Genomic DNA, 14,933 nt, shown 5'->3' on the forward strand with positions numbered 1-14,933 from the left:
AAAAAGGAAAAATAAGGCTTACGAAGTTTTTAAACTTTAATTAAAACGACACAACATATGCTAAATATTCTACATATTCCAGTTACAATCAATTTCGCCAAGCCATTTTCATGGAAGTTGAATACTCTTTGAACCTGTTTGAATATATCTGAAAACGCAAATCTACTTTGTGTTATTATTTTGCCAATATAGGCAATATTATTTGAAAATTAACCGCAAGTCCATTGACGACCGCAATTCAGAATAAGAACGTAGCGTAATTTTCCCATCTTCAAATATTGTTTTTCCTAAACTTACCGATTTTAACACTTTTTAGTTTTAAAAACGTTTGTGGTTAATCCGCAAGGAATTTGTGACAGTGAAAAAATAACCGCTTTGTACGCGCACGTGTTGCCAACAAACACTTCAGCTTTTGTCAGTGACTGGATTCTAATTTAAATTTATCGATAACGTATGCAATTCTTATTCGAACAATATAGTTATTTCTAAAAACTGTGTCACGGAATTTCTTTTTGTAATTATTACCTATATAAATATATATTTATACAAATATTTATAACATTTGTGTTTTAATTGTCATGCCCCTTTAGTTTTTTTTACGCTAGAAACTTAGCTACTTCCTAGGTCGAGAGCTGGCCACACTCTTGGCATGTCTTAGTTATCGATAATTCCCGCCACTTCTGAGCATTGAGTATATTTTGCGAACTATTTGTTTACCAATTGAATATTTTGATAATCAGGGCCCCCAGTGAAGTGGCAAGCGTCATGAGTGCCAGCAACAAAGGCGGTTACAAGACGCCGCGGAAGGAGAACCTCATGTCCATTGAGAACCTCACCAATTCGGAGGAGGAATCCGAGGACTTGAACACGGCAATGGTTGGGAATGCAGTGGAATCTCAGCCCAAGGTCACCAGTCGGCGTTCCACCCGACGTCCAAGTCCCACCAAGAAATACCAGGCGTACCAGAAGGAAAGCAATGGAAAAGGCCAGGAAGAGCGAATTGTTGTGAACTATGTGGAAATGTCCGATGAACGGAGCAGCGATGCGGAGGATCAGGAAGAAGAAGAAAGCATCGAGGAGTCGGAAAATGCTGCCCGTCCCGCTGCCAAGGATCTGCATCTCATCCAATCCGAGTACAATGTGGCCGGCACCAGCATGTTTGGCTTCAATACGCCCAAGAAACGCGATGCCATGGCACTGGCCGCCCTAAATGCCACGCCCTGCACGCCCAAGACCCCAAAAACGCCGCGTTTGGGTGTCAAGACGCCGGATACGAAGCGCAAGAAGTCCATGGATCAGCCAAAGACTCCCGCCCATGTGCGCACCCGCGTCAAGAAGCGTGGGTAGCCTTTTTCTGCGTCCTTTTACCATTTTTTCCATTATTTATAAATTCATTATCACTTTCAGAGATTGCCAAAATAGTGGCCGACTCAGATGAGGATTTTTCTGGAGATGAAAGCGATTTCCGGCCCAGTGACGAGGAATCCTCCTCCAGCAGCAGTAGCAGCGATGCTGGCAACTCCTCTGACAACGACGCCGCCGATGATGAGCCCAAAACGCCCAGTAGAGCCCGCCGTGCCATTGTAGTCCCCGTTCTGCCGAAAACTCCATCGGCAGCCCGCCTGCGACAATCGGCGAGGGCGAAAAAATCGAATGAGTTTGTGCCCGAGAGCGATGGTTACTTTCACTCGCATGCCAGCAGCAAGATCCTCACTTCGGATCACACCTTGGATCGCCTAAAGAATCCTCGCCTGGCCGCCGATCGTGTTTTCAGTTTGCTGTCGGAAATCAAGACATCGGCGGAGCATGAGGGTTCTATTAATGCCATTATGGAGGAGTATCGATCGTACTTTCCCAAGTGGATGTGTATTCTGAACGAAGGCTTCAATATACTTCTATATGGATTGGGCTCCAAGCACCAGCTGCTGCAGTCATTCCATCGGGAAGTTTTGCATAAGCAAACGGTATTGGTGGTGAATGGCTTCTTTCCCAGTCTGACCATCAAGGATATGCTGGATAGCATCACAAGCGACATATTAGATGCGGGCATTAGTCCGGCTAATCCACATGAAGCAGTGGATATGATCGAGGAGGAGTTCGCACTGATACCGGAAACACATTTGTTCTTAATCGTCCATAATCTGGATGGAGCCATGCTTCGCAATGTGAAGGCACAGGCGATTCTTTCGCGCCTGGCGCGCATACCGAACATTCATCTACTGGCCTCCATTGATCACATAAATACCCCACTGTGTGAGTGCACCGATGCTTTGAGATCTTTATAGTGCGACAGCAAAACTAATTATTGTTTACGAATTTGCAGTGTGGGACCAGGGAAAGCTGTGCAGCTTCAACTTCTCGTGGTGGGACTGCACAACAATGCTGCCATATACGAACGAAACTGCGTTCGAGAACTCGCTGCTGGTGCAGAATTCCGGCGAATTGGCCCTCTCCTCGATGCGCAGTGTCTTCTCATCGCTAACGACCAATTCGCGTGGCATTTACATGCTGATTGTTAAGTATCAATTGAAGAACAAGGGCAATGCCACATACCAGGGCATGCCGTTCAGGGATCTCTATTCGAGTTGTCGCGAAGCATTTTTGGTCAGCTCAGATCTGGCACTGCGTGCCCAGCTCACCGAGTTCCTCGACCACAAGCTGGTCAAATCGAAACGGAGCGTTGATGGCTCCGAACAGCTAACCATTCCCATTGATGGCGCACTGCTGCAGCAGTTTCTCGAGGAGCAGGAGAAGAAATAGGCCATCGGCGTAATTTTAGAACATATTAATTTATTATCTAATATTGTTAAATACAATTACAATTTCGCTTTTTAAAAATGTTGTGTTGCTGTCACTTGTATTGCCCATGATGAGTGCGCAGTGTTTGTTTTCGCTCTTTTTTATTTTTTTGTCAATTTCTACACATTAAGATTGGCATGCATAAAATTTGTCGCTTTGCTCGAAGATACACATTCTAGGATGGCTAGTTTTTTTCCTCAGCTCCAGTTGCGAGCATATAGCAACACAAAACTTCACAAAGCACTGCAAGTGCTCGACGACTGCGGGGATGAGAGCGCATTTGGATACGATTTTAAGGATCAGAAGAGGCGAACTAAACATAGCTAAGCATGCCAAAAATGATAAGACTCACTACCGCCTGACCATTCCGTGCTCCTCATCCATTCCAAAGGCTAATATCGGTTACCTATTCACTATACAGACACGCACATACACAGATTAAAGCGTTGGACTTGTAACTAGTTAATTGTGCACTCGAAACGAAATGTAATTGCTGCGACTAAGGCTAGTTTATTTACACTTTCTTGATAGCAAATCACATGCGAAGTCAATCGGAAGTACACATACAATGGGGAATCGTTCATGGCTGGCTCCTATTAATATTATTTTGAGTTTATTGCAAAATTCTACCCCTTCCTGAATACCTGAATTGTACACACCGAGTTTGCGATCAGCATTTTTGCATATAAAAATGTCTTATCTCCTGCGCCGCACATTTACTTTTTCTTTAATAGTTAGATAATTGTTATCACGTTTACTTTGCTCGTCCTTTTTTTTAAGCTTCGTTTGTGGGAATGAATGGCAGAATGTGGTTCTGAATCAATCAGAAGAGAAACCACCCAAGAGAATCTCCCCTTTTACAAAATGAATCGATGCAAGAGTGTTGTTGGTTTTTCACTTTTATCGGCTTATTATACACAAATTGCTACTGCTTGCGTTTATTTCGACAATGCTTTGTTTGTTTGTTTTTATAGTTTTGTACAACAAATTAATTACATTTTGCGCTTAACAAAGAGAAACAGGCGTCTGATATTGAAATTTAGATACTTTTAGATACTTAAGAAAAGACGAGGGGAATCGAAAAACAAAAGTTCAGGCATGAATTCAGCGATGAAAAGTAAATTAAAGTTTAGAACTCGGGTAAACAATAAATTTTTACATTCTCCTCAATTTCATGGGGGAGTTCTTCGATTTTGGTGGGTGGTGGGTGCAATTAAACCTTGAATCTGAAAATTTTTTCCGAGTTTACATATACACAATATATAAATCAACTTCATTATCATATCCGTATCATTACTCATTTACTCGTTACTCATTAGTCATACTCATCGAATATACATCACAATCAAAGTGTACGCTTTGTAATTATACGCAGTAATCGGTAATTATAATAGTAATAATAGTAATCATAATAATAATAATAATAATAGTTACGCTTTCTCAGTGAATTTCTTTATTTCTGCTTGTATTTATGCCTTCGATTTTTACTTTTAGTTTTTACTTTACTTTAAATTTAATTTATTTTACTTTCCGTTTTGTTTTTTATGCTCTTTTTTTGTTTGCATTATTTTTTAGGTTTTTTTGTTTTTGTTGTTGTTGTTTCTTCTTTAATTGCTGCTTTTGTTTCAAGTTGTGTTTTGACTTAAGATTAAAATTAATTCATAATTATTACTCGTAAACATATTAATCATAAGGTAATATTAAATCAACAAATAAAATACATTTAAAATCAAGTTTATCAAAGTGAATTAAATTACTTGAAATCGAAACAATAAACGGTACGGCTCGCTATGCTTTTGCTCCTGCATTTGCATTATCTGTCTGCGTTTAACATAATCTATTGCGTTTGTAGTATTGCCGCCGTATGCATTCTTGAGGTTCTCCGCCAATCGATCCATCAGATATCTCACATGGCGGCCACTGCATCGACTGGAGTTCTGCTTTCTGTTGCGATTGTTGAATCGATTGTTGGTTGTAGTAGTTTGGGTTACTTGTTGTTGTTCTGGTTGTTCTTGCTGTTGATTGTTGATTGTTGTTGGTGTACGAATTGTTGCTGCTGTTGTTATTGTAGTTGCTCTTGTTGTTGTTGTTGTTATTATTATTATTATTGTTGTTGGTGTGTTTGTAGTTGTTGCATTGTTGTTTCAGCTCATTTTCACGCGTTTCCTTGGTGGTCCAATTGGTGGGATTTGTTGTGTTGCGAGCGCACGAAATGCCTCCGCTATCAAATGTGAATGTGTTGTGATCATATTTTGCCAGCCGGAGGTTTCCATCACATCGGTGGCATGACTGTAAATCGAGTAAAATCATCGGTTAGCCAACTGATTGGATAAGTAAGTCCATGTTATAACTTACGTATTTATGAAATCTATCGTTTGTGCTTTCAATTGATCCGCACTGTGGAGATCAGCTAATATTAGGGTTTCGGCTGCTGTTTCTACAGAGAGATTGACGCACAGCGCCTCCTCGCACATCACTTTCAGCTTTTCGAGTGCATACTGCAATATAGATGAGATCTTTGATAAAGTAAACCATTTTAAATCGCGCAATTCGATGGCAAACTCACCTTATCAGCAGCCGCTAGGAGATCATCAGCCATTTTTTCTAGATTGGGCGCCTTGCCCGTGTATATGAATCGCAGCATTTCTTTAAGAACCTCATGATCCACATCGGTTATGGCGACACGATTCAACTTTCGCTCCTCCATCTCATGCTCGAACATGGCCGCAAAGACATCGCTGCGCGCTGCAAGTAAAAAGAAATGTATAATAATTACTATATGGTAATGGGATTTAAGACAAATACTCGTCAAATAAACAAGTATATGCTATGGTTTGGTCTGCTGATCTGTTGATCTGGTCTCTTACCTGCCAATATGGCCTTGTGCGCCTGGAACTCTCGACCGCCCACGGAGAGCGTGACGTCGCTGAACTTCTCGTTGTCAAATAGATTGCCAAGATCCTCGGACAGCTTGCATTCGGGCACTTTGAACTGCACGATATTGGATTGTCCGGAGATGTTCACGCTGTCCGCCACGACGCTGACCTCGCAGAAGATGGTCAGCTTATCCTCCGGCAGCAGGCCGTTGGCCTCGTCCAGCAGGAAGTCTCGTCGGATGAACTTCTTGAAGCCCCAATCTTTGCCCTGCACAAAACGATAAGCTCTGCGGGAGGTGAATACATGTTTTAGTCGATGATCACAATTTGTTTATGTTTAAAACAGATTGCCGTACATACCTTTGGGATTCCATTGCTTTGGTTTCCTCACGCTTCGCATTCAGTATGGAAAATTTGAACTTGGCTCTGACTTCTGATTTATTACACGAAACTAACAGTAAATATAAAGAAAGGTAATCCTTGCTCTCCTCGTCGAGACCCTTGGGGTTAACCCGTAAACACCTGTGCGGCACAACAACAAACGAATTAGTATCGTATGGATCAGTGGATCGTATGATTTATCAACTCACCATTTTAGTTTGTCATTAGCACCGGCTGAGAATGTGGACGATTTGAGTACCTCACCCATTTCTTCCCGACAAAAACTAAAGTTATTTATGGTCCACATATAACTAAATTTAACCACTTTGACCTGCGAATGAAACGTATAGGGGGGTTAATATATATATATATATATAATTTCCCACGTAAATAGTGCCACAAACTTATCCGGTTTCCTACACCTGAGCCGCCACTCAACAGTCAACACACCTGTACCTGTGCACTCGCAACGGAAATGCACTTACCGCCTTTACAACCATATGGACTCTCGTTTTACAATATTTGTGAAATCCGATCGGTTCGCTGCTGGCTGGCTGGCTGGCTCAGTTGTTTGCAAATCCATAGGAATGCCAAAAAACCCAGCGACAGGGATGTGGAAACCTAATCCGTTCATGGGATCTGGATGCACTTACCTGCGTGTAGCACCAGTTCTCGGCAACTGGCGTATTAACTTCCGGCAAGGGCGGCGATGGTACACGGCTGACCGCCATCGTGCTACTGGATGCGTGCAGGTTCGAGGTGACTCTAGCTGTTTGGCTTGCCTGACATTCGTTCACCGGCAATCTGCAAGGAATTCGCAAAAAGTGTAAATGATCGGAATTAGTACGGAATAACAGAGGATGCAGCTAATCAAAGCTTAACTATGATGAGTTTACTACTAGAACTTAAATGAACTATTGATCTCTTAGGCACATCATTAAAGTGTATAGAATGCGAAGTGGGGGTCACCTTGGCTCTTGTATGAGATCCATGATGCTGCGCTCGAACTCAACTTTGACGAAATTACTGTCGGAATTCGAGTTCCTGGCCAAAAGATTGAGCAGTTTCAACAGCAGCGAGTTCTCCAGCTTGCCGCCCGTTGAAATTAACACACAAAGTCACACGAAATAGTTAAATCGCGCAAAAATTATTCCTTTTGGAGGATTTAGTGATTTTTTTTTGCTTTGCTAATTAAAACGATGGACGAGACACAGACGCATGGACAAGACGACGAAACGAAATGCGCCAAAAAGTGGAGCGTTCATAATGGCTGAAGAACAATGGTTCTCAAGGTCCGTTATTCCGCACAGATATCGGAGATTAGATCCAATCCCAGATAAAGATAATGACGAAGTTAGAGCTTTCGAAGCTTTCCGTTTGCATTCAGCGATTGTCAGAAGTTAAGCAGCCGCAAAAAAAATAGAAATATGATTTAAAAACGTTAAAAATATCACAAGGAAAACACGCACAACCGTTGCGCAGGAGCAGCAGTGGAAAACTGACTGATGGACACGGAAAATCTCGGCAGGCAGAAGGATTTAGGAGCGCTGCAGATGACAGCAAACAATGGACCAGGAAAATGTTGGCCAGGAGTGGAAAATTGACAAACAATGGGTCAGTCAGCCAGTCGCTGAGCGGAGGGTGAAGGTGAATGTGAATGTGAATGTGAACGTGAGCTACTCACTCACCTTATAAAGGTGCAAGATGGTGAGAGGGAGAGGGAGATGAAGAGAGGGGAGTGGAGGAGGATGGGCAGAAGGATCTGCTGATGCACAAAAGCAACAATAACACAGTCCTTACAGACACATGTGTGTGTGTGTGTGTGTGCGCAGATGCAGATGCAAGACGGCAAATGGCAGAGGAAACGGCTTTCTTACACAGAGAGAAAAACAAAACAACACTCAGTGAAAAATCTAAAAAAAAATTCCTATTAATTTTCAGCTTAAGTTAATATTATGTAGAATATTTAAATAATTTGAAGTGTACACTTTTTAGTTATAATTAAAAACCATTAAGACTTGTAAATATATCATATTTGTTAGTAAACCGTATGCAGGGTGGCAGTAATCCATTTCCGTACGTTTAAGGACATTCAATTAGGATTCATCGATCTGAGAATTTTCGCTGTGCAGATGCAAGGCGTGGAAAATGTCGGAAAAATCTGTGCAAGGCTGCGGCACACGAGCGATTTACAGCTCAGCTCAGCTCGACAAGGTTGAGATTTTCAAGGTGCTGCCCGTTTTCTGCGGCTGCTGGCGATTTGATGGCCATCATCAAATCCAGCTGAAGGACCTTCAATGGGCCTCGTGTGTGCGAGTGTGTGTAACAGTGTGATTGTGAGTGTTAGTGTGAGCCATCAAAAGGTTGACGCAGCTCGTCAAGGTGAACAAACCGTAGACCGCGTTTTTAGCACTCAGTAAAGCCGCTTTATTCAATTTTTAGTGAGTGTGCCTTAGTGTTAATGACATTGATTTGGCATTGGGGCCTCAAGCTCCCTCTCTCTCTCCCTCTCGCTCTTTCTCTCTATTCCCCACTGTATCCAAAATACACCCATCCCTGTCGCTCTTTTTGGAAACCAAGGGCCTCTGGAGGCAAACATTTTTGTTTTGTTATGACATTGAAATTCATTTGTTTGGCGCCACAAGGCGAATGACAAAATCACAGAAGTTTGAGCACAAGAAGGTTGAGCTTGGGTAAATGAGTAGAAGTAGTAGTCAAGAACCTGATAATCGAATAAAGCTGGGCAAAGGTGAAAAGCATGACTCATAGAAGACAAAACGCCATTGAATAGGAGTAAGTATAAGTATTTATGTGGGATTAAAGATATTGTATACAGCAATCTAATGAATAACATTCTATTCTTTTCTTCATTTCCTTCATAATACACTGACCATAGGAAACTATAGTATTAACTCTGTTTGAATGTAAATAAATGGAAATTGTTTGGCAAACACACACCTAGACACAAATCCCACCGATTCCCGTGGTCATGCGCCATTCGATTTGCTTACTTAGCCAGCAAAAACCATTAGTTCTGCTGCAGAACAAACCCACATAGCGAGCGAGTGTGGTCCAAAGGACCCAAAAGATCTTAGGGCCAAAAGGCATCGAGACAAACATCCGACAGCTGGGATGCAACGAATGCAGTTGGTCATGGATCGGGCAGGAATCTTGGGAATAGTAGGTAGAACTCATCTCCGCGGGAGATCGCCCATTTGTGTGGTGGGCTCCTCGATCAACATGGATGTGCATTTATGACAAATGAAGGAGGAGCACGCGTTAAAACATTTAATAAATCGCTTTAGTTCGGGAAAGCGGGTTTTTTTTTTTGACCAGCTGCTCGATCATTGGGGTATAAAAATGAAAGAAAGATTTTGGCTTTTCACTGCAAAAAAAAAATAAAAAAAATGAAGGAAAAGTTATATAATTTGGCAGCGACTCGCTTTGGCGCTTTCCACACTTCCGGCAACTTTTCATTAGCATTTAAATGAAATTTGATAAAGGCAGCAACAACAAAAGGCAATAATAAACGAAACGAACAACAACAACAACTGCACAACCGACACCGAAAATTGTGAAAATTTTTCATTTTTTTTACAACAAATTATCGCATGGCTTTTCACTTGGCGTTTTCACCAACAACAAAGGCTCCTTTCACTCGCCGCCTAAACTACAACAACGAACACAACAACAAATGAGTTGAGTGAAAAACGCTTTTCAGTTGTCGCCGTTGTTTTCGAGCCAAAAGGAAACGCTTTTCTTTTGGTTTTTTTTTTACATAAACGCGGCGCCGTCGTTGCAAAAACACAGATGCAAAGATACATTTTGTTTTTCTCTGCTCATTTTCATTTTTCAGTCGCCAACCAGACCGAGGGAAGAAGAAGAAGCAGCGACGGCCACGGCGGCATCAATTTAATTTAAATAATGTGAACTTTCATGCCAATGAAAATGATTTCAAAAGAGAAACTCAACGCAGTCCAACTCCCAAAACAAACTCGACAACTTCACTTCCGCTACAAATGCAACAGAGGCAACAAACAACGTTCAAAACAACAACACAAACAACATCTTGAACCACGAAAAACAACAATGATGACACCCACCCAACCGAGGAAAAAGGGTTAACTTTGGGCACAGGGTAAAACTAATTGGCGGTTAGGGGTTAAGGTTAAAAAACTATCAACTCGGATAGATGGCAATTTAAGCCCCTAAGTATAGATTATTAATATATGTAAATATGTCATATGTAAGTTGAAAATAGGGATTATATTCTTAATTAAAAGAATATTTCACTATATTCAAAAATGTGTTAGGAAAACCAGGAATCTAGCTATATCATAAATTAAATGTTGTTCTGTAACTATAATAAATCTATATAAAATCCGCTTAAGCTGTGTTAATTCTCTATTTTTTTTTAGAGTGTGCCAACCACCATTCACACGACAATCCGTAAAACTCTTTCTCCAAATTTCCCCGCGGAGTGTCAACAGTTTGACGCATATTAATTTTAAAAACTCCCACGCTCAACATTTCTTTCGGTTTCTTCGTTTTGGTTTCGGTTTTGTATGGGCTTTTTTTTGTATTTTTTTTTTTTTTTGCTTTGGTGGGGGGAGTTTCGTTTTGGGTCTTTCACTCAAGACTCCGTCGACGATTCGATGCGTCGTCCATTTGCTTGACTTTGGAGTTACTTTGCAGTCGGCATTTCTGCGGAGGGAGAGAAAGCTTGGCGTCTCGCTCTGTCCCGCTCTGGCCGCTCTGCTGCTGTCGCACTCGCACTCGCACTTACGCTCGCATTTGCAGTTTTGCTTGCAGTTTTTCGTGAAAGTCGATTCGCAGTTGTGTTGTTGTTGTTATATAAAGCGTACGAAATCATGTAAGTAGAGTGAAATTTGCCTGCTGCTTATTTTTTTTTTTTAACTGCCTTGTTTGGCCTATGCGATTGTTTTTCGCACTAATGAAAACAATTGAAAGTTGTGGAAAATTATGCTTTCATAATTATACCCTTAACTGATTCGACTTTTCCACATTGCATTGCTTTCATTAATCCAATTAATGGATCAATAAACTTTGAAACAGGAGTTAGAAATGCATTGTTATGGGTAAACATATTCCATTCTATGTGTAATTGCTTTAGGAAACTGAAGTTGTTTGTTTGCTCTGATCTCATTTCGAGAAATCTCCACCGAAAAGCCATAAAATCGCGTCCCATTTTCAATGCATAACTTTAATGCTGTTAATTTTTACATAACTGCTGCGCTGCTTGCGTTACAGATTTCAAATGCTAATCAACGTGTGTCATACTTTTTGTGTGACCGAAAAAAAAAAACTAGGCCGACACACAAACCAAAACCATTTTTGCTAAATTTATTTGACACTTTTTTTTGTTTGCGCATTGCAGCATATGCAAATGAAAGTTTATGCTCGTGCTAATAACAAATTATAATGAGCGAAAATATGTTACGCAAAAGGAAGGAAATGAGGTGTAATTATTGGGTTACCTCGCAGATATTAGATAAATATTAAGTTTAAAAAACATGAAATATTGTCATATATAAATAAACACTTGCTATCGATTGATGTAATTCATGTGCTATTGTAGATTATAGATTAGCTTCATTCTCAAAAGATAAAAAATCGGTAAAAATCGAAATCCAGTCCATCACTTAATATCGATGATTTGCTCTAAATATCGATTTCCAATTAAATATGGTGCTTGGCTTAGGTGTTGCAATAAAAATCCATATTTTTCTAGGTGCGCAGGCGCGTAGGCGTTTCAGCTTCGACGCCGGCAGCGCAGTCGGCAGCGAGTTTCACCGAAGCAATAACAAGAAGAAAAACAATAAACCCGATGCTACAACAACGAAAAGTGGAAACCCGAAGCTCGAAACGAGAGCAAGTTTGCTGACAGCGGAACGCGACTTTATGTAATCGTAAAAACTTGTTTGATGACGTAGCTGCAAGCCAAGCTTGAGATCTCTCTCTCTCTCTCTCTCTTAGTTTCTCTCTTAGCCGCTCTTTTGCCGAAAGCACGTTGTCGTTTTAGCGCGTGGCTCAAAACATACACACCACACATACACACACATACATGGGCAGCAATATCACCTTTTACCAGCTGCTTTTGTTGGATAATAAATTTTCAGTTGCAAACAAGTTTTGCGGGCAGAGCGGAGCAGAAATGAAATCAATAAATTAATAATAAACCAAGCAGCCAACCCAACCAACCAACCACATGTTGTGTGCCCAATTTTCATTGAAACGTTTTGGGCCAAACTTTTAGCTTGTTTGCATTTTGCCGCTTTTACCTCTTTCTCTGCACTTTCTAAACAAATTGTGAGCGAGAGAGAAGAAATTGGCTTTCATGCGTTTTCACATTTTGTTTTTGTCGTGCTTTCTTTTTTCTTTTCTTTCATTTCATTTCTTTTTTTGTTTTGTGGCGTTTTGCTTGGGATTTCTACTACTTTTTCTTTAGGCGCAAGCGTCGTGATCTTGTTGGCTTAAAAGATCTTCTTTTTTATTGGCTTAGAAATTCTTGCCTGATTTCTTCGAGAGATCTGTATCTGTTCTAAATAAAATGTGGGTTGAGTGAAAGACCGGGCGAGATTTTCGGTTTACGATCATTGGGTGAAATGTGTTAAACAAAGTGAAAACTCTGCACCGAGTTCAATTATAGTAAAAATATAAAAATGTTTACTCGTTTTTTGCTCAACGGCGGCTATGTTAATGAATTTAATTTCGCTATTTTTGAAAGTTTTACATTTTAAATAATTTATGAAAACTGCAAAACAACAACTAGCAAAAATTGGAAAGTTGCACTGCAACACACAACACGATTTGTTAATAATTGGTTGAACTCGAATTTTTGGGGAAAGGAATTGATTTAGCAGCACAGCAAACGGATGCCCGAAAAAGTTCATTGCATAATGTTGCAGGAACATGTTGCCAAGCGTTGAAGCAACAACGACCAGCAACGCCAGCCCTTTCACAGTGAAAATCAGTGAAGCAAACTTCCCGTCTCTTCCCATTCGAGCAGATAAAACACAAAAACCGCACACCGAGACCAAAGGGAAGACTATAGGCCATATAATAAATACAAACACCCTGTATTCGAAACACAATAAGGGTTTTTCTTTGCAGCTCGAAACGGAAATGCCCTGTGAAGCGAAATATGAAAGTTGAATTCGACTATTGGTGTCAAGGCTTAAAATCGATATTGTTTGTGTGCTGAAAAATTACATTTAAATTTATAACATGTGCTTTATTCTTATATTGATATGTGATACTGAATTATATCACAATTATTTCAGAGAATTAACTTTTAAATGTATAGATTGTTTCTCAGAATTGATTTCTCCAAAAGCCCGCAGCAGTTATTTTAATAATAATGTTTGTCGGCATTTTTTGGTAAGGCTGCAGACTTTAGTCGAATGCCAGCTGATAAAGAACAGTCCGCAATCAGCGGCCCATGACTCAGATTCGTCAGACGGCGACGACGACGTCGGCGGCTTCAGCGTCTGGGACAAAGAACATTTTTTGTTCGAAATACTGTGGATTATCGGGCAATTTGCAGCAAGGCAAGGCCAGAGAAAATGAGCAACAAGTGCACGAAATTCAGAACGCAGCGCCCTAGTGAAAAGTGAATAAGCACCAACAATAACATTAACATTAACAATTACTGGCACATGGTCAAAAGCATTAAGAAAGAAACCGACCACGAGCCATGGTCTCGATTCTGCAGCTATCTTCTTCAATGACGAAGCAGCAGCTGCTGCTTGTATGTAGATGTTGCTGCTGCTGCTGTTGCAGCTGTTTGCTGACCCCAAATGACAAAGGTTGGCACGCAAGCCGCCCACGCCCATTAATTAGCCGAAAATTGAGAGCCACTCAAGCACAAGAAACAAAAAAAAAAAGAGAGAAGAGAATAAATAAAATAAAATACCGTAGAGAAGTAGAGAGTGGGGACCCCGTTTGTCCAACCATCAGCATTTGTGTTTACCAAATTGTTATATTTTCTGTTCATCTTTTTGAGGTTAGGCGAACGCCTTTTGGGGTCACCGTGTGAAAGCAGCAACGAGAGCGATAAGGAGAGCATGTCGGAGCGAAGGAGAAAGCCTACGGCCAGTGGAAAGAGACGGTGCGATGTTGGGAGGCAGCTATTAAGGGTGGCTGATATATGGGGAGAACTTAATTACTTAAGTTCCGTGTGTTTACTCGCCCCGGGGAAAAGTTACGACATTCTCCAGTTCTCGATGGTGCGAAATGTAGTACAAAACTTGGGTGGTTCAGGCTGATCAATAGAATTAGTAAGCAAATCATCGAGTTTCGTTCACACCGAAGAAACCAATTACTTACGCAAGTAAGGTCATCTCAAAAAACCATCTAGGTTACCCCGAGGTTGCTAACTAAAACCGAAACGAACATACATATACGGAAAAAGTACAAGTCATCAAAATTAAATATATACATACATATACATTCGTACATATATGCACATATGCACAGAACTTGAAGTCGCCGAGGCAGCCAAGCGCATCAAACCCAACAAAGCCCCTGGACTAGACGGTATTCCTGGAGCTGTTATAAAAGCAGTGGCGCTGGGTAGACCTGAAATCTTCAGGGCCACCTTCCAGCAATGCCTTCTGGACGGAATCTTCCCAACAAGGTGGAAAAGCCAGAAGCTAGTCCTGTTGCCGAAAGGCAAGGGACCAGCACATGCTGCAAACAGCTACCGCCCTCTATGCCTACTGGATATAGTAGGAAAACTGTTCGAACGTATCCTGTATACCAGAATAGAGGCAATCACCGAGAGCATCAACGGCCTGGGAAGTCATCAATATGGCTTCCGGAAAGGTAAGAGCACTCTGGACGCTCTTTCGGCCG

General features: G+C 41.1%; 2 protein-coding genes, 1 long non-coding RNA gene and 1 other non-coding gene across 10 annotated transcripts in view, besides 1 other annotated feature; 2 read left to right on the forward strand and 2 right to left on the reverse strand.

The window, feature by feature from the left end:
• Positions 1 to 642: 642 nt before the first annotated feature.
• On the forward strand, positions 643 to 2,833 carry Orc2 (Origin recognition complex subunit 2). The gene is made up of 4 exons (NM_169563.2): positions 643 to 691; positions 750 to 1,339; positions 1,408 to 2,253; positions 2,324 to 2,833. The coding sequence occupies exons 2-4, from the start codon at positions 766 to 768 to the stop codon at positions 2,758 to 2,760; spliced, it is 1,857 nt and encodes a 618-aa protein (NP_731873.1). The 5' UTR covers positions 643 to 691; positions 750 to 765; the 3' UTR covers positions 2,761 to 2,833.
• Positions 2,819 to 14,933, reverse strand: part of rdx (roadkill) — a 64,997-nt gene continuing 52,882 nt past the window's right edge. For 2 of the 5 annotated variants that reach the window (NM_142068.2, NM_142069.4), the window contains 7 exons: positions 6,710 to 6,860; positions 6,266 to 6,387; positions 6,036 to 6,197; positions 5,667 to 5,962; positions 5,366 to 5,544; positions 5,155 to 5,297; positions 3,713 to 5,088 (listed from right to left, as the gene is read on the reverse strand). In NM_142068.2, coding sequence (NP_650325.1) covers positions 4,944 to 5,088; positions 5,155 to 5,297; positions 5,366 to 5,544; positions 5,667 to 5,962; positions 6,036 to 6,197; positions 6,266 to 6,387; positions 6,710 to 6,860 — 1,198 coding nt within the window. In that variant the 3' untranslated portion in view covers positions 3,713 to 4,943. Of the gene's footprint in view, positions 5,089 to 5,154; positions 5,298 to 5,365; positions 5,545 to 5,666; positions 5,963 to 6,035; positions 6,198 to 6,265; positions 6,388 to 6,709; positions 6,861 to 7,025; positions 7,559 to 14,933 lie in introns of those variants that run through there. The other 3 variants (NM_169564.2, NM_169565.2, NM_169566.2) reach the window with 3 other exon arrangements.
• On the reverse strand, positions 6,497 to 6,700 carry sisRNA:CR46363 (stable intronic sequence RNA CR46363). Its single transcript, NR_163214.1, has one exon. It is a non-coding gene; the product is annotated as a stable intronic sequence RNA CR46363 (long non-coding RNA).
• asRNA:CR43460 (antisense RNA:CR43460) lies at positions 7,491 to 10,433 on the forward strand. Of its 3 annotated transcripts, none has more exons than NR_048386.1 (2): positions 7,491 to 7,703; positions 9,913 to 10,433. The 3 variants fall into 3 exon arrangements; NR_048387.1 differs by having other exon boundaries at positions 7,491 to 7,670; NR_048388.1 differs by lacking the exon at positions 9,913 to 10,433 and having other exon boundaries at positions 7,491 to 8,074.
• Positions 14,551 to 14,933: part of a mobile genetic element that runs on past the window's edge.

This window comes from Drosophila melanogaster, chromosome 3R (genome assembly GCF_000001215.4).
Source record: "Drosophila melanogaster chromosome 3R".
Taxonomy (NCBI): Eukaryota; Metazoa; Arthropoda; class Insecta; order Diptera; family Drosophilidae; genus Drosophila; species Drosophila melanogaster.

Bases quoted from the DNA above. Each gene is read 5' to 3' on its own strand.
- Orc2 (NM_169563.2), top strand. From the start codon at position 766: ATGAGTGCCAGCAACAAAGGCGGTTACAAGACGCCGCGGAAGGAGAAC. The intron at 1,340-1,407 runs GTGGGTAGCCTT...TATCACTTTCAG, and splicing joins GCGCACCCGCGTCAAGAAGC to AGATTGCCAAAATAGTGGCC. The intron at 2,254-2,323 runs GTGAGTGCACCG...ACGAATTTGCAG, and splicing joins TCACATAAATACCCCACTGT to TGTGGGACCAGGGAAAGCTG.